This window comes from Aptenodytes forsteri, unplaced genomic scaffold (genome assembly GCF_000699145.1).
Source record: "Aptenodytes forsteri isolate BGI_AS27 unplaced genomic scaffold, ASM69914v1 Scaffold224, whole genome shotgun sequence".
Taxonomy (NCBI): domain Eukaryota; kingdom Metazoa; phylum Chordata; class Aves; order Sphenisciformes; family Spheniscidae; genus Aptenodytes; species Aptenodytes forsteri.
In genome coordinates, this window is record NW_008794879.1 from 1489184 (window position 1) to 1512273 (window position 23090).

The 23090-nt window shown below is 45.6% G+C and overlaps 1 protein-coding gene across 2 annotated transcripts; it reads left to right on the top strand.

Annotated features, from left to right (window-relative positions):
• The first annotated feature begins 13323 nt into the window (after positions 1–13323).
• LOC103895129 (purpurin) lies at positions 13324–21816 on the top strand. 2 transcript variants are annotated; one of them, XM_009274645.2, is made up of 6 exons: positions 13324–13844; positions 14759–14876; positions 16359–16495; positions 18078–18190; positions 19275–19487; positions 21319–21816. In XM_009274645.2, the coding sequence occupies exons 2-6, from the start codon at positions 14760–14762 to the stop codon at positions 21327–21329; spliced, it is 591 nt and encodes a 196-aa protein (XP_009272920.1). In that variant the 5' UTR covers positions 13324–13844; position 14759; the 3' UTR covers positions 21330–21816. The 2 variants fall into 2 exon arrangements, with proteins under 2 accessions (XP_009272920.1, XP_009272919.1); XM_009274644.1 differs by lacking the exons at positions 13324–13844; positions 21319–21816 and having other exon boundaries at positions 14760–14876; positions 19275–19560.
• Positions 21817–23090: the final 1274 nt, after the last annotated feature.

The following is a 23090-nucleotide window of genomic DNA, read 5'->3' on the forward strand; positions in this document are numbered from 1 at the left end:
GTCCAGAGGAGGGCCACGGAGATGATCAGAGGGCTGAAGCACCTCTCCTGTGAAGACAGGCTGAGAGAGTTGGGGTTGTTCAGTCTGGAGAAGACAAGACTCTGGGGAGACCTTATAGCAGCCTTCCAGTACCCGAAGGGGGCCTACAAGAAAGCTGGAGAGGGACTTTTTACAAGGGTATGTAGTGACAGGAAAAGGGGTAATGACTTTAAACTGAAAGAGGGTAGATTTAGATTAGATATAAGGAAGGAATTCTTCATTATGAGGGTGGTGAGGCACTGGAACAGGTTGCCCAGAGAAGCTGTGGATGCCCCATCCCTGGAAGTGTTCAAGGCCAGGTTGGATGGGTCTTTGAGCAACCTGGTCTAGTGGAAGACGTCCCTGCCCATGGTGGGGGTTGGAACTAGATGATGTTTAAGGTCCCTTCCAACCCAAACCATTCTATGATTCTATGATTCTATGAGTATAGGGGAAGGGAGTTAAGAGAGAAATCCTTTCAGAAGATTGCAGGTAAAACAGTGGAAACCAAGACAAAGATCTACAAATTTATTATTTATGTCAGTTTTCTCCTATTCCCTCTTTCAGTTCCATGGATCACTGGAGATGTAGTAGGAAAATTGTTGGGTCAACTGGTTTAATGTCTTAGATGCCTTTATGCTAGTGTGGCAGAGACTTGCTCTGGTAATTCTCGTAGTCAGGATATTAAAATAGAATTATTGTTCAAGAAGACTTGGAGGAGGTGATATGTACCAGGGGTGCATACACTGCCTCCAATGTCCATGTTCTAACAGACGGACAAGGACCTGCTCAGCATTAGCATGGTGGGGGTCTGCTCCAGGTCTCCAGAATGGGGGTGAATGAAGTCTTTTTGTGAGCAACAAGTAGGACTGTCCCAAGCACAGGACTTGGTGGCAGTGGGGAATTTTAATTGCCTGGCATCAGCGTAGAAATGGCAACACTTCAGGTTGCAGGCTGTTCAGCAAGGTCTTGCATGTTGCAGCAGTTTTCTGGGTACAAAGAGTGGCAGAGGAAATTTTCTTTGGTTTAGACTGGAGGCAAGGGAAAGAACTAGCTGAGAACTTGAAGGTGGGAGACAGTTTAGGTGAGTGAGACCATGAAATGAGAGTTTGAAACTGGAAAAAACAGGCCATTTTGTAAATTCTGTGCTCTTGTTAATCTTAAGCAAGAGAAAAACAGACAGAAAGTGTGTAAGCATGGCAAAATTATTGAAAATCAGTATAAAAATACCATGAATGAGTAAAAATGGAAAGTCAGAAAGGTCATGATCCAAAGTGAGACTAAATTAGGAATATGAATGGCAATGAGCATTTTCTGTTTTCAAATTGGGAAGAGTAGGAATATGAAGGAAAGTATTGAAGGACTGGAGTGCTTCTAAGCACTTGTGTGGGTCGTGTGAAGTAACCGGTAAGCTGTTAATGGCTTTTTCTGACAATTAATGAAGTATCTTCTGAGGTTCTGAAATGCTGGGAAAAGGTAGATGTAATGATTCTTTCAGCAAAACAGGAAAAAGGAAGAACTGGAGAATTCCACAACAGACCACTTTAAATCTAGCTTCTGAGAAAATATAGGAACAAACATGTTTCTGTAAATAACTAGAGGACATAAGTAACAGCCAGTGTGGTTTTTTCAAGAGCAAACTGTCATACTGGCATAATTTCCTCTATGCCAGAGTAAGAAGTCTGTGGACAGAAGGAAAGTAATGACTGTCACAGCTCTTGACTCATGAGGAAATGACACACAAGATATTCTGTCTCTTAAGGTGCAGGCTTAGATGAAACAGTTAAACAGTGGTGGCAAATCTGTTTGGAAGATGAAGAGTCATTGTTAGTAACTCACTAATGAAATGTAAGAACTTCTTGAGTAGGATTCTCTGCGGAGGCTGTCTTGGATGTAGAGCGTCTCAGTGTTTCCACTGATGGGTGGAAAACGTATATTAAGCCAGCATATGAGCTGCGGTCAGGTGTCTGTAAATGTGTTTGAGCACCATCTTAAAACTAAATTGCAGACAGGTGTGTACAGGAGAAGAGGACTAGAACTCACCAAGGGTGTGTGGAAATCCCTACTTATGTGGAGAACAGTCACCTGGTGAATTCATGGGGATGAGTCACTATCTGGGCTTATCACAGGCTGAACATGTGTCAATACTACCAGGCAGAAGGAGGTGTACATCCATTAGGACGAACCTTCTATTGTATAACAGATTATGCCAAATTGTACTAAACAGATGTGTCACCTGGAAGACAGTGTGAAAATGTGACCTTTGAGGAAAGACTGAGGTTTGTCATGTCTCTTTTGAGTCATCTCTTTTCTAAACAAAACAGTCCCCAATTGTATAAAAGCCTACTACTAAGAAAAAGGGAACAGTCTGTTCTCCATAGTCATGTAGGACAGGAAATTTCAGATCTGCACTGAAAGGTCTTCCACAACGGTGGGAAGAGATGGCTCTCACCTTATCTTAGATACCCCTGGAAACAGAGACGCCATCCTTTTTCTCAGTGAACAGCTCTTGTCATTACACATGCATGTGTAATGACACCAGCCTGCTGGAAGTGGTATGGACAAACAACTTCTTACAGTTGGAAGAAAACTCATTTTTCTGTGGGCCCAGCCTCCCACAGTCCACAGCCTCCCAGGCCAGTTTTATGTGAGGAAACCATTGCTTGGACACCAGGAAAAACTTCATTTGCAGCAGTGTAAACCTGCCAGGTGGGAGTAATTTTACTGATGATTAATGCATGATGAAAGCCAGAGGCATCCTTCTGCCTTCCAAGGCCTCCACCCCAGTATCAACCTGGGCCCTTCCAGTGTGCTGTAAAGTACAAGCCTTGTTTCATACCACAATGGTGAGAGCGAAAAGGACTGGGTAAAGTAAAACCAATTAAAAAACTTGCCAGGGACTAACACATTTTGGATTCTGGCATCCCAAAGGATGAAGTTTCCCATCGTCTGGACTTTGAAGAAGGTCTGAAGTGAAGTGTAGCTCCTCTTATGTTCTAGCATACTGTGGCCTGGCAGTGTTTCTGATCTAGTGGACTCTCCTTGTGCCAGGTCAGATTTGTGGAAGGAGAGAAGGTCTTCTGGGAGCTCATAGCCACTTCCCTGAATTATTTCAATGTCCAGGAATCAGGCTGTGCATGAAATGGATATCATAGCACAGAGCTATACAGTCGGAGGATGTGCTCAGGACACCCTATGTCTGAACAGAAGGTCCTTTGGGCTTGGTAACATATGGTGTTTTCCAGGCTGTATGGCTTCACTGTTTATGTATAAGCTGACATAGACAGGTTTGGTGGCTGTATTAAGGGGTATGCAAATCATTGTACGCACTTTTAGGTTGTGATTTGGGAGATGAAAACTTGCTAATGGGTAAACTATTCATATTGAATTGAAGTTGGCACTCTTTTGGATCCAAACCTCCCAGATATTTGCACTTTGTTTGGTATGAAATGTTCTGTTCAGTTCAAGATAAATGTTTTTGTTTTGAAACATTCATAAGAAAAACAAGCAGTATCCAACAGTGACACTCCAGGGTCAAAATATGAAAGATCCAAGCTGAGCTCCTTCCTCTGCATGCAGGATTTGAAACTTAACAAGAAGATTTCCCCTTAACAAGGAGAAAGAATAAAGGTCCTAAAGTACTGAAGTTTATAGCTGCAGAAGTGGAGAAACTGAAGCAATATTAGTTAAGCCAAGCCAGGGCTGAATAACTCCAGTGCAATTGAAACCATGTAGGAATGTCAGGTGGAAATCTAAATCATCTGTGCAAAGGGAGCCAGCAGTACCAGAGCAAACTCCTTGGAGAAGGGTGGTGGGCTGATGTACCCAGAATTGAAAGCGTGGTGCAAAGGCTGCAGGTGTTCCCTCAGGGAAACTTAGGTGGCACCATGAAAGCCACTGCTGGCATACCAATGATAACTGAGGTGGATACATTCTAAGCTTGCAACAGGATAATGCTGTTTGATTGGACTTAGGCAGACAATGGAGGATTTTGGAGGAGGATGAGGCCGCTATTTTAAGAAACTTGCACTAGGCTGTCACACAGCGTAATACTATCTGAGCACGTGTGGTTACACACATTTGGTTTTAATAGCTTTAAAAGTGAATTGCAGAGTTGGCATAAGACCTCTGCCTTGTTGGGTGTTGGTGGATGTCCTTTAAACAGTGTTTCAGATGGAAACCTCAAATGCTTAAGCTGCCCTGAAAGCTTGGCTGGTGGCTGGGAAAATGAGCTGGAGCCTCTGGGAATAAAATTCCTCCCCTCCCAACAACTCATATCACAGTCTCTCCCCAGTCCTAGGATGGACACTACTAAAAGCTCCAACTGTGAAGTAAAATCATCCAGCTGATGTGGTGCAAAACGTACTGCCCAAGAGAAGCAGTACTGTTAGAGCCTTTTATGGGACTGTCCCCAAAGCAGATGGTGCAGATACTACCTGCAAAGCAGAAAGGGTGATGGCAAGAGTTGGGGATGTTAGGTCTGAAGATGCTTTTGCCCCTCCTTCATGGGAACAATGTTTTCCTCCTAATCAAGAGGCTGTGGGGAGGGGACCTGCAAGTCACTAATTTGATTAGACATTATCCTTACAGGATGTTGTATAGACAGCTACATTCAAACCTTTCTGGCCCACTCATCATGGCATAACAAGATTGCAGCTTATCTGATTTACCACCTGCTTGTATCCAAGAATAAGCTCCTGCCTGGAGCCATGGCAGCCCAGCGAGGATCAGAGCCGTGTCCCTCACCCCTCCTGGGCCAGGGTCTTCTTCTGCCCCCAAAGTCTGGCCCGCTCCTCCAGCCTCACACGGATTCTGTCTTGCCGCACGGAGGGCTAATGTGCAAAACCTCAGGGCTCTTGCTCAGTATCCTCCCCTGGCCTTTCCTTCCCCTCTGCAGCTGGCCAGGGACCTTTAGATGGCACCACAGGATGACCCTGCCACCTGGGCTCTCGCCTCCCCCCCCCCCCCCCCCCCCCCCCCCGCCCCCCAGCGCCAGGCACTGCCGGGGCCCCATTCCCAGCTAACGGAGCCACCAGAGGCGGGGAAACTGCCGCAGCCTCCCTGTGGACTAGGGGCAGAGGGCACTAGGGCAAGTCTGGGGACGGTACCAAATCGGGGAAGCAGAGGGCAGGGCTGCCCTTCAGAGAGACCTCAGGGGCTGGAGAAACAGGTACCAGGAACCTCCTACAGCCCAGCCTGGGCAAGCGCCGAGTCCTGCCCCCGGCTGGCAGGAGCCTGACGGAGGTGCAGGATGGCAGCAATGGGGACGTGTGTCAGCTGGGGCATGTGCATGAGCACAGCTTGAGCTGCGTAATTGTTTTAATGTAATCTGGCTGTTACACAGAAATACAGCAATGGAGCGCAGGAGCACAGCTTAGTGACGAACCTAGGTCTGCAGAAAACCCAGCTTGAGCAGTAGCTGGTTATGCTAGAGCTCTATTTTCTTGCTGGCTGGATAGGTGATATCTGAATTGTAGCGGGATCGTTAAATGGTTATAATGAAGTATAAATCCCATGCACTATTGTGGACAGGGGAAAGTGTGCTGCTGGTAGTTCATTTGCAAAGGGTAAGCAATGTGTTTTAGAGTCAAAATTAGTACCTGGACACCCCTCATAAAATTTTGCTTGCATTTTGGCCAGACTGTTGGCTCCATCTTGTCATGACCAGGGAATGTCAGCCCTCCCCTTATTAATTCTTTTGGAAAATTACTTTAAAGTTAACGTATTAATTTAAGCATTCCATTGGTGAATTGAAGGAAATAGTCAGAGATTTGAATCTGAATGGTTCTCACAGAAAGGAGGTGGTGCTATGGACACACACATAACTACAAAGTTTTACTTTAGATAGTAGCGTGTTCTGAGTAACCAACAATCAATAGGCATCCTGGGTTAGCTTGCCAAAATGCTTTCAAGCTCCATGAATTGATAAGACAGAGAAAGTACCTCTTCAGGTTAACGTGAGACTAGTTCTCAGTTAATTGTTTTATTTTATTTCAGAAAAAAAAAACCCTCTCCCTAAATGCAGAATCTTTCAAACTTTTAAAATAAATGCCAGTATTTTTTTTTTAATAATTGCCTAGTGTTTAGAGGAGGTGTAACAGGTATACTGGAGGTACTTCACTCAAGGGAATGGTAGTGTGTAAGAGGCTGGACCCTGCACTGCCTAGTGCTCCAGGACGGGTCCTGGGTTGCTAGAAGTGGCAGCCCCTCTCTTGCACTCTAGCACATGTCAATTTGGGATTTGGCAAGTCTGGCTGTTGTTTTTTGAGAGCCATCTATGAGCAAAGGTATCTTTGCCATGCCAGAAGACAGGAAATGTACCTGAGTCTTGAATAAGTCCACCAAACCTGGCATGGTGGTGTGCCTTCTTGTCTCTATCCTCCCTGTATACGTTATAAACATGAACAGATTCCCTTCCTCTTAATTTTATGGAGAGACGGCTCAGTTAAAAAAATTATTACAATACAGTAGCAATGGCAATTTCTACAATAAGACTACATGAGTTTATTATCTTCCAATTGACAGACTGTATCCAAAGCTCTTAGCACAAATCACTGAACCTTGAATAAGAAGATTACTTAGTTGGTCAAATGTCCTGTGAAGCTGAAGAACAAAGAAGATCATTAAACTCTTCCCAAACTCTACCATGTGCACTCCTTGTGCAACCATCTTCCCCAAATACTCTGGGCATGGAATTAAGGAAAACACACGAAACTTTAATAAGGAACACTAATAGCACAATATAGGTGCTCAGATCTACCCAGACGTAGGTTTGCTCATGCAGTGTCAGGGGGAAATGATGAAGAGGGGAGAAGAGGCTCTAAGAAAAGGTTGGCAGATGTCTGCAGAACAAGAGGGTAGCATCCCAGATGAGTGAAGTGATTTCTGGGAAACATGGCCACAATGGGGAAAAAAAATGGCAGAGAATAGGATTGTTTAGCAGAAAGAAGTGGAGGAGAGAAACTGACTCTAACTTCAAGAGTAAAGAAAAAGCAGAAGAAGAAAAGGGCTATTGAGTCCGTAAGAAGCTGTGGAAACAGCCAAGGACTGAAACCTGGGAAGGAATATGGAGAGCATGGAGAGTACAGTGATTAAAAAGAGTGGTCATGAGTCAGGAGGGTCATGGGGCAAAAGCCAACAGAAAATGCCCATCCATGCTTCTGGAATTGGGTGTTGAGGAAAATCCTTGGGCCTCTCATCAGGGAAGATCCAGGGGACAGAAGCATTTCTGCAAGCCAGGGGGGCTGTTGGGTAGGGGGAAATCAAGGCTGAAAGGGTCCCACAGGGAGTATTTCAGAGTTTGCTTTTGGTTACTCAGATAGGAACAGCTGATGCTGAGTGATTCTCAACACAACTGCTCCAGGACAACTAAACCAGGCTGGGAAGATGCTCAGAGAAATATGTGTTCAGGTGAGTTTAGAAAGAGGCTGATGGCATACTGAGGTAATGAAGATGGAGGTGGCGCAGGGATAGGCCTTGCCAGGATGAGGTGACAGTGCTGGGCACAGGGAGGCAATCACAGAAAATGGCTTTAACTCAAAGGACAAACTACTATGAACAACTGGGGAACCAGAAGTGTGGGACCAAGCGTAGCCACCATGCATAAGAAGAGATCAAGCCAAGAAATCATGAGAAGAAACTAGGAGAGACTGTGTAGTCCCAGTGCACCCAGCAGAACAGTGTAAAGAGGGGTGCAACATTGGCAGGTACAAGGCTGCAGCAGAGAGGAAGCAAGTACTCATATTCCTAAGACCAGCAACAGGGTTGGTCATACAGGTGTTTTATTGGTCATAACAGGAGTGGCTGTAGGTCCCTGTGGTGGGGCTGCAGGCACAGAAGTGCAGTTAGTCCTGCAGAGGTTTTGACGGTGTTTGGGCACACTACAGCCTGTCTCCTCCTTCTTCTCTCTTTGTGGGCAGAGGGATGCTTAACATTCATTTCCTGCAGCAGAGGTTGCTGCAGTGATGGTATTTTTAATGGGCATTAGTAACTAACTCTTTGAGGCAACACTACAGTTCTCAATGTTTCCAGCTTGTTGCTCAGTCTGAAGTGGATGTAAGCTTGGTCTTTGGGTCAAGTGCATTCCAGTTGCAAGTTTACAGAGGTGGCAACACTTTGGGACTCTGAGAGTTAACTGGAACCTCTGGGCTCCTCTGTAAAATAAATCGCTTTGCTATGTAAGTGTCCTCAGCTGATGAGGAGCATGCCATGGTGAAAACAGTGACGTTTCCTATCCATAGAAGATTTATCCTATCTCAGGTCTTGCAGCTTCAAAGAAAACCAGCTGTTCAAAGCATAAAACAAATAAACAAAATCCTCCGTGAAAAAAAAATAATTTGTCATCTTTGATAGCTTAGAAAAAACCTCACAGTTCCTTTCTCCTTTCCAAAGCAATATAATGAAGTCCATCCTTTTCTCCCACAGAGGAAGCAGAGGTAGAAAGCTGAAATGCAGTTGTATGTGAAAGCCTTTGACTTATTCTCTAGCTCTGTGACTCACCAATCAGCCTCACGTTCACAACTGCCCTCTCCTTGGAGTGCAGAGAGGTGCTCTGACCTAAACCTTCCCTCCTTAGTCTGTTTCCACCTTCTGTTGCAGATGGAAACCGTGTCCTCTAATGCTTACTAAGGCCAGGTGCCTGGCTGATGGCCTTTGGCTGCATGCACATACAGATTCCCCTGGCTTTGGTAACTTGTGCTTCTGGTTTTAGCTTTTAAATCCATCATCAGGACTGGCATGGACATCCTGGCTTATCCAGAACTACTCAAGCTCTGTGCCAGCAGTATCACTTTTGTAAAGCACCTTGAGATGCATGCCATGTAAGGAATTGTAAATATCCCATTGGAGTAATCTGGAGCAATAATCTGGAGGTGGCACTTACTGCCTGCAATATGTAATGGAAGACATATGTTCTGCCATTACATTGTGCTTTGCAACAAGTTAAGAGCCTATAGACTTATTCCTGCATTTCTGGTGGTAAGCTGCTTCTGTTGCATGAACAGAAAAGGAACCAGACTTAGAATACTACACGCATGATTTACACCTTCAGGGATATTCACCTACCCTCTGTGTCTCTTGTTTTTGGAAGGCATCCTGGGAATAACACCAGGGATTAAATAAACTCCAGTCTGTTACCTCACTGCAAAATGTGGCAGGGCGTACTGGCTGCCTCAAGGGAACAACCCCCTTCCTCCTGCCTTCCCCTGGGAGAAGAATAGGATCAGGCCATGGAGATACCCCACAGCTGTCTCCAAGTGCAAAGACCTTAGCCCCAGACAGCTGAACTCCCCTCATGTTTGCAGATGCTACCCTCCTTGCCCACTTTGAAAAGGCAGGCTCTCCAGTCTTCCTGTGCTGAAAGGGCTGATCTCTGCCCTCCAGGAGCTGGCGAGTTGGCATGAAAAGGCAAATATTGTATCTTTAAACAAATGTTGCAATTAAAAATGAATAAACCTGCCAATGTCTGCAAATGGACCAGTTCAGTAGTAGTAAATACTAGATATGTATATAGATATGTCAACAGTATGCCTAGTAGTAAATACTAGAAAACAACCACCAAAATGTCTGCCTCTTTATTTGGTGGTCAAGAAAGGTCTTTTTTTCATCAGGTTGCCTCAGGCCTGGATGGTCTTTTGGTACAGAGTAGCAACAGGCCATTAGGGAAACTGTCATGGCTTGGAGAGTGAAATCCAGCAGCCCACTGATCAAGCTGCAACCATCGTCCATACAGTTGTGCAGAAACCATGAGATGGCACAAAACCTGATCTGCCTCTTTGACCAGTGGATCCCTGTATGTTAAAATCCCACTTCAGGAGAGACTTTAGCCAGCTCTGCATTCACCCTGTGCTGCCAAGGCAGCAAGATGCTGAAGGGTTTGGGAGAGAGGCTGTAACTTAGTTTTGCTGTCAAGCCCTTGACAATGGCCCTGAGAAAACCATTCTCCTCAGGCTGGCTAGCCATCATGGCAGGGGAGCTGAGGCTCCTCGACTCCTCCATGCTTTGAGCAGCCTCCTGTTTTCGCTTGCAATCTGGAGGGACATGTGTGTCTGTCTGTGTCTGAGATGTGTTGTGTGCACGGTAGCCTGTGAGCCCCTGCTCTACCAATTGTCAGTCAGTATGTTTAGCAAGAACAACACTATCATACTTCAGAACGGAAAGGTGCCTTTCAGTTTATGTCATTTAAAGCTGTGAGGTATTTGAATGGCACCTTGAAAGTCATAAGGTGGTGATTTATGATGCTTTTTTATCTAATGATTTAACACACCCAAGAACCTTACCCTTGAACCACAGAGGAACAAACTTCAAATGATTTCCTCTTCATCTGTATTGCATCACTCTCTTCATTGGGAAAGATCAGCATTTCTGAGCAGAAGTCACAGAAACCGAGAACCTTTTAGCCAACGGCCTTCATGTGGTGTGCCACTATGGGAAAGCCTTATTTCTCCTGCCTCCCACCCTGCTGAGGGAGTACAGTGGACTATCGCTGTCCTCTCAGCCCTTGGCAGACCTGGGACTGGGACGTGGGTCCTCCAGCAATGCAGGCACATGTGTGTGACACCCTGGAAGGACACCCTGCATCCTCAGCAGCACAAATTAGACCTAAAGCTAGAGCAGGAGATCCTCCTGACTTACGGTGCAATAACCACTACAATAGCTGTCAAGGGCGACTCAAAATGCATCTACATGTAGCTGCTCTCCAGCACCCTGGTAAACAAGCCCACAACTTGATTGCCTGCTGGACAGCAGGGAACTTAATGCTTGATGCAGGAAGCTACTTAGAGATCTCATACTGTGCCATCGGCTGCTGAGCTAGCACATGTTGCTAAATCTGAGCCGGCGGTGCAATTGCAGTAATTCCCAGAGCAGTTTACCCAATGCTTATTCCAATAATAAGGCAGAAAGAGGGGGGCTGCTAGGGGTAGGAAATCCAAAACTGCTGCTGCTATATTTCATAGGATAGGGCAAAAGATAGGATTAATCATCTTGTCTGCATACCTGTTTTACTGCAGGCCATTAAAACTACCAGTTACTCTCGTGCTGAGTCCAGAACACTGAATATATGTTTTATTTGGTCAGGCCACCTCTTCTATTAAAAAACAGCCAGTTTTGATGAACATATTTGGAACAGGCCCTTGCATATCTTCTTTGACAACTAGACCCTGCAGTGCACCTTTGTTTTTATTTCATGTTACATCAAATTTAACAGGCCCAGGAATGTGCTTCAATGCTTTGATGCCTCCCTTTTTTTTCTATGTCCAGCACAAACTACCATAATACTGTGAAAATGAAGGTTAGTTTGATTTTGTTTTCTTCTTGCTCCAAACAGCAAATAATGCAGTGACAGATGTTATGGTCACCAACCAAAATCTTGTGCTGTGATTAGCTATTATTAGCATGTCTCTAATCCCCAGGGGATTAAGTGGTCACCTAAGTATGGCTTCGAGTGTCACCTATGTCTCACACGGATATAAACTAATCTGTTTTGTTGGAAACAGATAAAGTGGTAAGTGTTTCGAAGCCCTTCTAATTTACAGAAAACACTGCCATTCGTTCTCTCTCAAATCGCTGTGTCAGGGTGGAAAAGCACACTTCTGCACTCGGATTCAGTGTCAGGGGAAAGTCCTCCGAAAATCTAGTGGGCATCTAGCCCTCAAAAGCAGTTTAAGAAGTTACTTTTTATGTCATTCTTTAAGTGGCCAATCATTTTAAAGAAATTAAATGGGCTTTCTGTTGATTTTCCTTTCACTTCTAAATGAAGTAAATGCTGCTGGTGAAGAAGCAGCAAGTACAAGGAGCATGTGCCAGGGGAGCTGAAGGTAGGCAGCACAGTATGTGTGCAAGGCCATAGGTAAGGAGCGGTGCCTGAATCAACAGAGCTGGTTATCTTCACACTCGGTGCTGGAGGCCGCCAGCCCTGTGCAATCCTTTCAGGGTCCCTGCTCATCCCTGGAGCACGGTACATATGGTAAGCAGACAGCTGTAGCTGAAGGATTAGTTCAGCAAACGGCTGTTTGGCATCTTGCTAGAAAATCAGGCCAAGGGTCCAGGCAGGACGAGGTAGATCCACGTTGCCCAGGACACGAAGCAGCCAGTACCTCATCGCAGCAGCTGGGTGTGTGCCATCTTCCCACACCTCCAGGTCTTGGTGTCCCTGGATATACCCGGTCAAAATGCCCAGGAAGAAGAAGGGGCCGTTGTGCATAACACTGGCCAGCCCCAAAGTACTCCACCTGCCCCAAAGAAAGCCACTTATAAAGAGCCAAAAGCACAGGGTGCGATGGCGTGGCCCCACCATGGCTGGGGAGGGCATGGAGGCTGCACCCAGCCACTCCATCAGGCGGAGGGGGACATGCTGTGGCACTTGCTCCTGGTCACTCCTGGCCTGGGACAGGTGCTTTCACCTTCCTGTTCCAGTTACCAGCAGGTCACTCTCCTGTGAACTTGCCCAGGTTGCCTTTGAAGCCACACAGACGGCGTGAACAGGGTACACTCAGTCCCTCTGCCAGATCTGCGCATGCAGAGTGTCATTGCCTCCCTCTAAAGTGTAAATGAAAGCTGCACAGAGGCCAAATCAAAGTTTCCTCTGACAGCAAGCAAGGACTGTCTTTCCCAGATAATGGGCAACCCTAAACAAGCTGCCTGGAAAGCAGCACAGTTCACACCAGCTATGGGGTGAGGTTGCGTGCTTCTGTTCAGGAATTCCTGGGCAAGCGGCTGTAAGTGATCTCTGGAGCAAGTCTAACACATCCAGAAGGCTTTAGCCTTACTCTGAATGTCCAGATTGTTGGATCAGTACCAGGAGGTTCAGGACTCCCCGGGCTTACTCCGTAGGAACTATAGAGTCATCCCTATGTCCAAGGCTCCCCAGCACGCAGCAGCCCAGTGGGAGAAGTAACTGCTAGTGCTGGCAGCTCCTATACAAGTGTCTGAAGTCTTAAATCTCCCAGGTGAGCCTGGGTAGAAAGCGTACATAGGCAGCCTTTGCAGTGGGGGAAATTCTTTGGGCGCTTGGGGAAGTTGTAAGAATGGCAGGCACAGTTTGCTACCAGAAATGTTTTTCTAGCCATTTCTGCCTTCACATCTTTTTGTGCTTTATTGCATCCCCATGGAAGGCTTCCAGGAAGAACATCTTGGGAAGGAGAGAGCTATAGTATTTATGTAAGTGGAAATGTTGACAAGATGAGCTGGGAAGAATGTGTATAAAGATGTTTCAGTGCACAGGAGAACTGGGGAGTCCAAGATTCTCATGTGAACATGAAGGCAAAATCTTTATTTTTGCATGTTTATTTTTCCCCGGTAGATAATGCATAACATCTTTCTACTCTTGCCAGGATCGCCTTAATTTGACGATGCAGATATTGGAAGAGCTAATTATATATCTACCCCATGCAAGTTGTCAAATATGAACACGTGCCTATGCAGATGAGTATGTACAGTCCATGAGTTTCTCTGGTTAATGCTCTGTGCTTGTTCTCCTAACACGTGTTAGAAGCAGAAAGACTTCAATGAGACAAAGGTGTGGTACAATCACATCAGCAGACATTAGCTTTCTGGGCAGCTTTTTCCATTATGTAAAAGCTGTGTTTGTATTAGTATAGCAGTCAGACCCACCAGTGTGAGGATTACAGTTGGTTTTTACATAATGGATTATCCAAGATTAAGTGTTTTATTCAGGCACACGAGCGAAAATAACCAATTAGTGACTTTGCAGATTCATTATTTAAAGGCAGCTGGAGGGAAATTGACACAAAACTCTCCTGCTGACTGCAGCCCAAAGATTGAAGCAGAGTAGTCTCAGGGGACCTCCAACGTCTCTATCCCAACAGGTAGGTCTCTCTTCAGCAGAGGCGGGACAGATTAGCATCTCTTGCAGCAGGGAAGTGCAGCTTACATGGCAACAGCTGGGAACAGAGTAGCTGCTTGGGCGTTTGGAAGTCCTGGGTTGGTTGCTCAGCTTGGATGCTGCAGGCAAGTTTCAGGTAACTGTGTTTTATCTTGGCATCAGAACAGGTATTGAGGATCAAATACTCGGCAAGAATGTATATGCAGGTGCTCTCTTTCCAAAGTGTGAGAAACAAATATGCTGGGATATGGATGAGCTGGGATACCCGAGGAGACAAATAAAGCCATGGCCACCTGGGGGCTGTGCTGCAATGGCAGATCAAGCCTCTAGAAACTGAGTATTATTTGTCACATTTGTAGAGGGAATGGTCTGAGGGCAGACAATGACAAGATGTATTTTGCCATTACAGTAGGCAGCTAGGAAGAGCCTGTTTCGGTGATGAGAACTGGTCATAAAGAATACAGCTTTGCTGGCTTGAAAGCAAAGTGGACACTTACCATGAAATAATTAGAAATAACATCCTTACAACCTACAGTGCTTTACCAGAGCTCATCAGAATATTGTTCTTCTTATGAAAACAAAAATTCAAAAAATTTCAAATTTTTATCAATTCTTACCAGCCTTATCCAGAGTCTGGCTTGATTTAGAATGTAAAAATATCATGAACTTCAATACTACTACTGGCAAGCAAAATACTCTTGCAAAGTAATTGCCATTGATGCTCAGTTTTGGCTGGATTTAGGCACCACAGTGACCCAGTGGTTTCTCAGTGGAGGAGTTGGTAGTCTACTCAGAAGAAACTAGTTTTAAAATGAGGGGAATGTATCTGTAGGCACAGCACTAACTACCCACATCGACTGCATGAAATAAAACTCCACATTTGCTTTTGTCTTGCAGAATGAAATACACACAGTATGTTTTCCTGGCCTCGATCTTCTCCACTGTTGAATATAGCCTAGCTCAGACCTGTGCAGTAGATTCTTTCTCCGTGAAAGACAATTTTGATCCAAAAAGGGTAATTATGGTTACTTCAACAGTATATGTGAAGAAGCTTCATATATAAACTTTTTCCAGGTTATGGGTTGTGTTAACCTAAAGGGGTTCCTCACCAAGAAGTTAATGTCTTCTATATGCTGTCCCTCAGACACTGTTCCTGTAGTTTGCTTTTCTCACTACTGTTTAACCTTCTGAGCGCTATAGTAAAACCGGACGTGAAAGTCAGGGATGTTATTCTGTTAGATATCGTCTTCTGTTAGCTCAAAGCTCGGTACAGATCTCAGCTTTGAGTGGTCTCGTGAATGAAACAATTTAGATCCCTGTCAGAGAGAAAGCCCAAATACATGCCCTGGGGGACTTGCATCCACCACCAGCCGTTCTTGGGAGTCATAGCAAACTGAAAATTTACCTAGTTGGACATCCTGAACACAGACTGACTCTTATTTAAACACAGCATTTAATCTGCCTGCCTCTGAGGAGGAAATCAGGGCTAACTTGATGTTGGAAAGGTCCAGACGGGTGTGCCAGTACCTATTTTGACTGTCCCTCAGCAAACATCACTTCCAGCTGCAGCTGGGGTGGGGCCAGCACTTCCTCTATACAAGATTGGCTTTGCTGGAAACAAACCCATGTCTGGGGAGAGCTTTGGGAACATCCCAGTTTTAAAAAGTCGAAGTCTTTCTCAGGCTCCTTTATTTGGGAATTACAGACTCTGTTTCAGGCTTAAGCATGTAACTTGCCAAACAGATTGCATTAGCTTCACTGAAGAACCAAATTTAACACAGCTAAGTTCTGCTTTCCTTAATATTTCTACTAATAATGTTAACTTTTGAGGGCCTTCCTGTCTGTCAGTCACCTGTTTAGATCTTGTTTTTGTTTTACTAGATACTGCTTGTACATTTTCAGGGACCCATTTTTTCCTATAAATTTTCTTCCCCGTAATCTCATCTCATTTCATTTCCCCTTGCTGCTAGTCTCCCCAACACATCCTTTCCTCTTCATAGGGCACAGAGTCATCGCTTTCTGCTTCACTGGGTAGACCCTTTTCACCATCAGAGATCAACTGTGGCCCCCAGCAGCCACAAGAGTGTCTTCAGCCAGCTTGCTAAGGTCTTTGTGGCTGCAATTTTGTATCATTGATGACATCTTCCATGGAAAAGCAGGGGTCTGAACGGGAACAGGGAAGAACCAGCCTGACTCCCAGCAGGCATCTCGGGATGGGAGATGCTTTCAGTGTGGGGTCACTGTGACGGGAACGTCTCACATGACAATGAGTACATGCACACAGACGTGCAGAGCTGCTAGACCCACTCTTCCTGGCACAGAGGCAAGGGTTCATCAGACAGCGTAGCAGGACCTGTGTGCTACATACCCACCCAAACTCAGACTTTCTTCATAGGCCAGGCAATGGGTAGTTAGAAGGGCACTATGTTCACGAAAATGCTTTTGTGCTAATCTTGCCATGGCAATTAATCCAGATATTAATAGTCTTTCATGTTAGTATGCAGGGAAATGGTATGCCCTGGCCAAGAAGGATCCAGAAGGCCTTTTCCTTCAGGACAACATCTCTGCTGAGTACACTGTGGAGGAAGATGGCACAATGACAGCATCTTCCAAAGGCCGAGTGAAGCTTTTTGGGTGAGCTCCCTTGGCTTTCAGCTCTAGCTGTTGCCATGAGGTACTAGAGGAGGGGGACGTGGATGGTGATCTATCCTGAGCACACAACATGACTGGGTTTTTCTTCATCAAAAAGGGAAGCTCAGTCAGGGTAATATATTAGAAGCCCAAGGTTAGACACTTTTGAGTCCTGGGTTACTTCTCAGCCTGGCTCTGGTCTGGGTCCATCACAAAACTACTGCATAGAGCCAATTATAAAGTCAAATCTTGAATGATGGAGCAGTTAGGTAAATGAGTTGCAACCAAGTGAGAGGAGCTAGTGAAGCCTGTGGGGCTGCAAGGGCAGGACAGCTTTCATTTCACCGAGAGGTTCAGGGGAAGGAGACGAGTGTAAGTGAGCATTACTTTCACAGATCTTTCAACATAGTGTTGGATGGACTTCTGAGGAAAACACGTTAACTCTTGGATGCCATTGCGATGCCTGAATAGACAGATGGAAGGAAGCTTAAGAGTTTTGCCTGTTGGTCATGGTTACTACAAGGAATTATACCATGTAAAGGGATGAAATAGCTTTCTGGGTGCAGAAAAGAAAACTTGGGGCTTCCAGTAGGCTAGCACTAGTTCTGTTGTGCATTAACTACCCAAAACTGTCTAACTGCATGAATAATAGAGTAAGAGCAGGTGGCTATGAACATTGTAAGTCTTAACAGCACCGCACTCCACAATATTTTGGGATGGGGCAAATGAAGCTTTGCAGGCATGCCACGCAGTGTGGGTGTGAAGATTCCTGAAAGGACTCTTCAGAAACCAAGGGGGGTCTCAAGGCTGCCAGGAGTTTATTTCTGCAATGGCAGGGTAAAGGGGAAGTGCAGCCTGTGCAAGGAAGGGAATGAAGACCCTTCCACTGTTTCACAAATCCAGGTAACGCTTGACAAACTGTGCTAAGACGCAGGTGGTATTCAAAGCAAACAGATGCCAACTAGAGAAGGGCCTCAGAAGAAATGGACCATGAAGATAGGCTGTTCAGGCACCTACAGGGCTCCCACAGCCTGTGTGAAGGCCTTTAACTAGCTTGGACAGCAGAGTGGCTGTAATTATTTCCATGCTTGTAACAGAAGTCCCTGTGCCAATAGGAAGGGTTACAGAGAGGAGAGCCGACTCCCTGCCTCCGCCCGGGGACACAGCAAATGAGCCCAAATGAGCCCAAATGCAGGTCAGCTCACTCTGCAAACTGCCAGCAGGGAGCCAAGAGATGATGTCCACCATTTTGCTTCGTGGCTGTCTGCTTGTACAGAAATGGGTGGTAAAAAACCTGCTGAGCTGAAGGAGGGTCAGGGCACTCCCCCAGCCACAGCGTACTTGCACAGCGCACAGCAGAGGGGGGGACCAGACAGCAGCAATGCACTGTCAGTGATGGGGGGTGTCACAGATTTCCATTACTTAATGGCAAACAGTGACTTTGCATTAAGAAAGGCCATGCCCATGCCTGAGGCAGTTGTGCTGAACCATAGCCTGGTTCTTGCCTGAGTCCTGAGTGAGAGACATCCATTTGAAGCTCACGTGCCGCAGGGTTTTACCTTCAGTCTCATGGATCTCATTGCAGGTTCTGGGTGATCTGTGCTGACATGGCTGCTCAGTATACAGTACCTGACCCAACCACTCCAGCAAAAATGTACATGACGTACCAGGGTCTGGCCAGCTACCTTTCCAGCGGTGGTGAGTGAACTTCTCCAGCCCCCCAGTGCGGGTCGATAGCTTACAGCTGACCAGATTTATGTATTTCAGTATATGAGCAGGAAAAACAGTTGAGCTCAGATTGCTCCAAGTAGAGACAAAGCATCCTTTTAGGGGGGACACTTTATCCAAGCAGTGCTTTTTATCTCCACAGAAGGGCCAGGATCCAAAGACTCCCCAGAGACCCCACCTATACACCATATATAAACAGGGAGGATGCAGCTCAGAGGCAACGGGCCACATACACAGATTTTGTACAGCCAAGAGGGGTGCTGAACCTAGGGAAGTAATACTTCCTGAGCCCCGCACTGAGCATGATAAAGGTGCTGAGGGTCAGTCATCCTTGTACTCCTCATAGCTAATGGGAGGTGACACGTGGACCCACATCTGCACTCCAGCAGCAAGGCACAGTTCTCCTCAGACAGACACAGCTGGACTCAACAAAATGGAGCTGTTAACTGAAGTCCCCCTTGCAGAAGCTGCTTGTGCTGAACCTCAGTTATGCACCCTGCACACCCCTTACTTTGTGCCTCAGTCTCCCATAGCTGTGGGACTCCAGCTGTGGAAGCTGGGCAGGACTTGACCTGCTAATGCCTAAGAAAGAAGTATATTCACTTAGTACTGGCAGATAAGCCACACCAAAATGCACTTAGTTGAGCAAGGCTTGAAAACAGGAGGCATGTTTTGCTGAGGCTTCTTGTACAGGAAATGTATGGCCAAAATTTAATCTGTATGCCCTGCCCTCCCATGCTTGAGCGAGAAACATAAAGCAATTTTTTGTCATTGAAAACCTGGAAAGTCCTAGTCCTCCTAATACTTCTAGCCTAAGAAACCAAAGGTGAAAATGCACTGAGCATCATGGGGAACAATGTGGTCTCAAGATGCCCTGTGCTTGTCCCAGTTCTTCACTTCATGGTGTGGAGATAAGCTGGATGTGGGAGGTGGCTTTAGATCCTTTGGGAAGCTATCCCTGCCATGTGCTGAAGTGAGGCGTCTCCCTGTGGTATGACTAGGTCCACCTCTGCTCTGTTTTGCCCACTGTGACAAACACGTTTCGATGTTTCAGGGGACAACTACTGGGTGATTGACACCGACTATGATAACTATGCCATTACCTATGCCTGCCGCAGTCTAAAAGAGGACGGCTCCTGTGATGATGGCTACTCCCTGATCTTCTCACGCAACCCCCGTGGCCTCCCCCCAGCCATTCAGCGCATTGTGCGTCAGAAGCAGGAAGAAATCTGCATGTCTGGCCAATTCCAGCCTGTGCTTCAGTCAGGTACTTTGGGCTAATTACCAAACTCACTGAAATGGCTTCACTGGCAGCTTGTAGAGTAGGTGATCGCATTGGCTGTAAATGCGACAGAACCATAGCAAACTAAGTTGTCCTCTTTTAGCAACTTTTTTTTAATGTTATATCTAATAAGAAAATAGCTGCAAAGGGAAGTCCATGCAAGGGAGAGAGCCTGTTACAGGGTGGTTCCACAGCCTTAAGTTTGCCCTTATAGGAATCCTGTGTGCTGAAACTGACACACTACCAAAGGAAGATCAGCTTTGTTACTCGAATAGATAGGATAGGGACGGGTTAACAACCTGGTGTTTCTGCACTTGGAAATGCTTGTCTTGGCCACCTGGGTAACAGCATCTTACCTTAGGTCTGTGCAATGTCCTCCAGGAAAGGAGGAGAAACTGCCTCCAGGAAGGAGCACCCTCACTCTTCTTAGCTCCACCATGATTTATGTCCTGGGCGGTCTGAGTAGCAGAGACAAGGGGCTCTGAGCAGCGGTTCTGACTGTGTCTGCTGGCAGTGGGAGTCAGTAGTTGTGCCACATACATGCGAACAGGGCATGTCTAAAGCCCATTTTGAGAGAACTTTTTTTATGGAGGCATGGGAGCTGATCTTCTAGCTCATAAGCTGTCCATGAGATAAGCAGATAATTTTTTAGGGCTATGCTGGAGGCAGAAATTCCTCTTTGTTGGCAGCTGAGTGCCCACACCCTTCACACGCACACTGCCCTGCCTGGAGATTGGCCCTTTACTAAGCCAGGCCTAAGGACCTGGACTGGGAGATTGCCACAGTAACACACATACTCTGTACTGCTGGACAAGAAATAGCAGCTAAAACCTTCTGAATGGCACATCGTTGTGTGAGCCAGTCCTCCACTGCAGAGCAGGCGCTGGCATCATCCAAGGTTATGGGACTGGTATGGGCACCCCCTGCCCCACGCCCCTCCGTATTGCTTACTGTAGCAGAGGGAGCGTAATTGGTTTGTGGGCTCGTGCCTAGGTGCTCACGTATGCTGAAAATTCATGGCTAGCTGGGACTAGCAAAGGCTGTGCAAGTGCTGTGCCAACAGACACAGAGCAATGCAAACAACAATTTTTGCACTCCCCCATCCTAATCTTGTACTGTGATTCAGAAGTACCCTAGGAAGGTTGTAGCTACAGCTTCACTGGAGACTAAAAGGCCGTTAAAGCACTTTGAAAATTTACTTACAAGGACTAAAGTTTACTTTTCTTTCTTTCTTTCTTTCTTTCTTTCTTTCTTTCTTTCTTTCTTTCTTTCTTTCTTTCTTTCTTTCTTTCTTTCTTTCTTTCTTTCTTTCTTTCTTTCTTTCTTTCTTTCTTTCTTTCTTTCTTTCTTTCTTTCTTTCTTTCTTTCTTTCTTTCTTTCTTTCTTTCTTTCTTTCTTTCTTTCTTTCTTTCTTTCTTTCTTTCTTTCTTTCTTTCTTTCTTTCTTTCTTTCTTTCTTTCTTTCTTTCTTTCTTTCTTTCTTTCTTTCTTTCTTTCTTTCTTTCTTTCTTTCTTTCTTTCTTTCTTTCTTTCTTTCTTTCTTTCTTTCTTTCTTTCTTTCTTTCTTTCTTTCTTTCTTTCTTTCTTTCTTTCTTTCTTTCTTTCTTTCTTTCTTTCTTTCTTTCTTTCTTTCTTTCTTTCTTTCTTTCTTTCTTTCTTTCTTTCTTTCTTTCTTTCTTTCTTTCTTTCTTTCTTTCTTTCTTTCTTTCTTTCTTTCTTTCTTTCTTTCTTTCTTTCTTTCTTTCTTTCTTTCTTTCTTTCTTTCTTTCTTTCTTTCTTTCTTTCTTTCTTTCTTTCTTTTCTTTCTTTCTTTCCAGGGGCCTGCTAAAAGTACACTTCTGATCCTATCCTTAAGCACAGAAACCAGATCTCTTGGTCTTGGAAGTTGCCACTCAGCTAATAAAAAAAGAAAATCACAGTATGGACTAATGTGTTTTTCCTGGAACACACATGAAAATGTTGGGGTTTTTGTAAACTGTGTGCAATACAGTATTGATATTTCAATTTTCAAGGGAATACCTAATGTGGCATTTGTCAATAAATTTTTAAAAAAAAAACACTTCTGGAACTGCTTTTTGTTACCTGCTGTCCTGCCGGGGAGCAGGAAGAGCAGGGCTGCTCACTGAGGGGAGGTGAGACGGCATCCAAGGGTGGCCCCAGTACAGGCAGGGCAGTGTCCCTCCCTGGCACCAAGCAGGGGGAGCAGGGCAGGGGTGGTAACAGGGACAGGTCTCCTGACAGTGCTGATCGTCAGACAAATACATGCTGATAAGGCAGGTCTGGGGTTCACCTGGGAAGTCCAGCCAGCGAGCGAGGGCAGCAAGGCACAAGGCAGGGCACAGGCATGCCTGTGAGGTGGCTCCAGCCAGAAACAGGACTGGAGAGCGGGTCAGAGGCAGAGCTACTTGCAGCAAGGCTCCCAAGGGGGCAGGGGCCTAGGCTGAGCTGAAGAGGGTTTGTGGACCATGGGCAAGGGATATGCAGGTGGAGGTCCCAGGTGAGGCTGTGCACAGCAATGAAGGCTTGTGGGTGCCTGCAGGGCCCTGGCATACACAACGTACCTCTCCCACCAACATTTCTATTTAAATTCTGAAGCTAAGAAATCCTCTTGAACAACAACTCTGAGATGAGGCTCATAGTGTGATCCTTGCTGCCTAGTAATATCTTATGGTTATTTCTGGTACATCTGAATACTCAAAAGTCTGCACAGAGTATTTCTAACTAGCCCCTGAATCACAGATGCAATAAAGCAGATGTTCCTTTCAATAACACTGGGACATTGCTTTAAATAAGCAGTTACTTGCACTTCTAATGGCATAAGCAGTAATTTACTTCCCACTGCCTTCATAATCCAGCCTCCAGTATCTGAGAGGTATAGAACTGAAAGATACAGAACCGACAGGTTTTATGGCCAAGAATTTCATAGATAGAGGGAATCAAAAGAATAGTATCTAGACAACTCCATGTGGAGAAAGGGTAACCTCAGTCAGCATTTTTGACATATATTTCCCACTGCTCTTAGTAAAATCACATTCACTTTGAATGTTTCCTATGAATAAAACTACCAGTCCAGAACACCCCCAGCACCCTGCTGAACCCTGCAGTTTGTCAGCAACACAAATTTTTACAAGTCATGATTACCAAGCATAGAGGGAAGACCAAGCTGAACAGCCCCCGCTCCTGAGGCTTTCAAAAGGTATGTGGCACAAGGTTGATACTGAGTGAAGACCTTCAGAGCACTACACTATAAAACAGCTTCTGCAAGATGCTTGCACAATCTTATCTACAGTATCCAGTGATTATCTATCATCTACTGCATCTGTTGGAAGGAGCATAAAAACCACTGACTAAAGACTCTTCTCCAAGGCCAGAGACATTATCCCAGGGATGCAGGGAAGTCTCTCAAGCTTGCATTTCTCAGGATTTCCAGGCGGGACTCCTAAGGCTCTCAGTCAGCACTGAATAAAGGTGTTCATTGCTCTTCTGGTCTAGGGAAAGCTACCCTGATGGGGAAGAAGATGGTGAACTACCATCTAAAGCTAAGGACAGAAACAGAAGAGCAGCACCAGGCAATGCAAACAAAAACGCA

Excerpts from the sequence above, each read along its gene's own strand:
- LOC103895129 (XM_009274644.1), top strand. The coding sequence starts at position 14,760 with ATGAAATACACACAGTATGTTTTCCTGGCCTCGATCTTCTCCACTGTT. Across the intron at positions 14,877-16,358 it reads ACAATTTTGATCCAAAAAGG|TATGCAGGGAAATGGTATGC; the intron begins GTAATTATGGTT and ends CTTTCATGTTAG. Across the intron at positions 18,191-19,274 it reads CAGCTACCTTTCCAGCGGTG|GGGACAACTACTGGGTGATT; the intron begins GTGAGTGAACTT and ends TCGATGTTTCAG.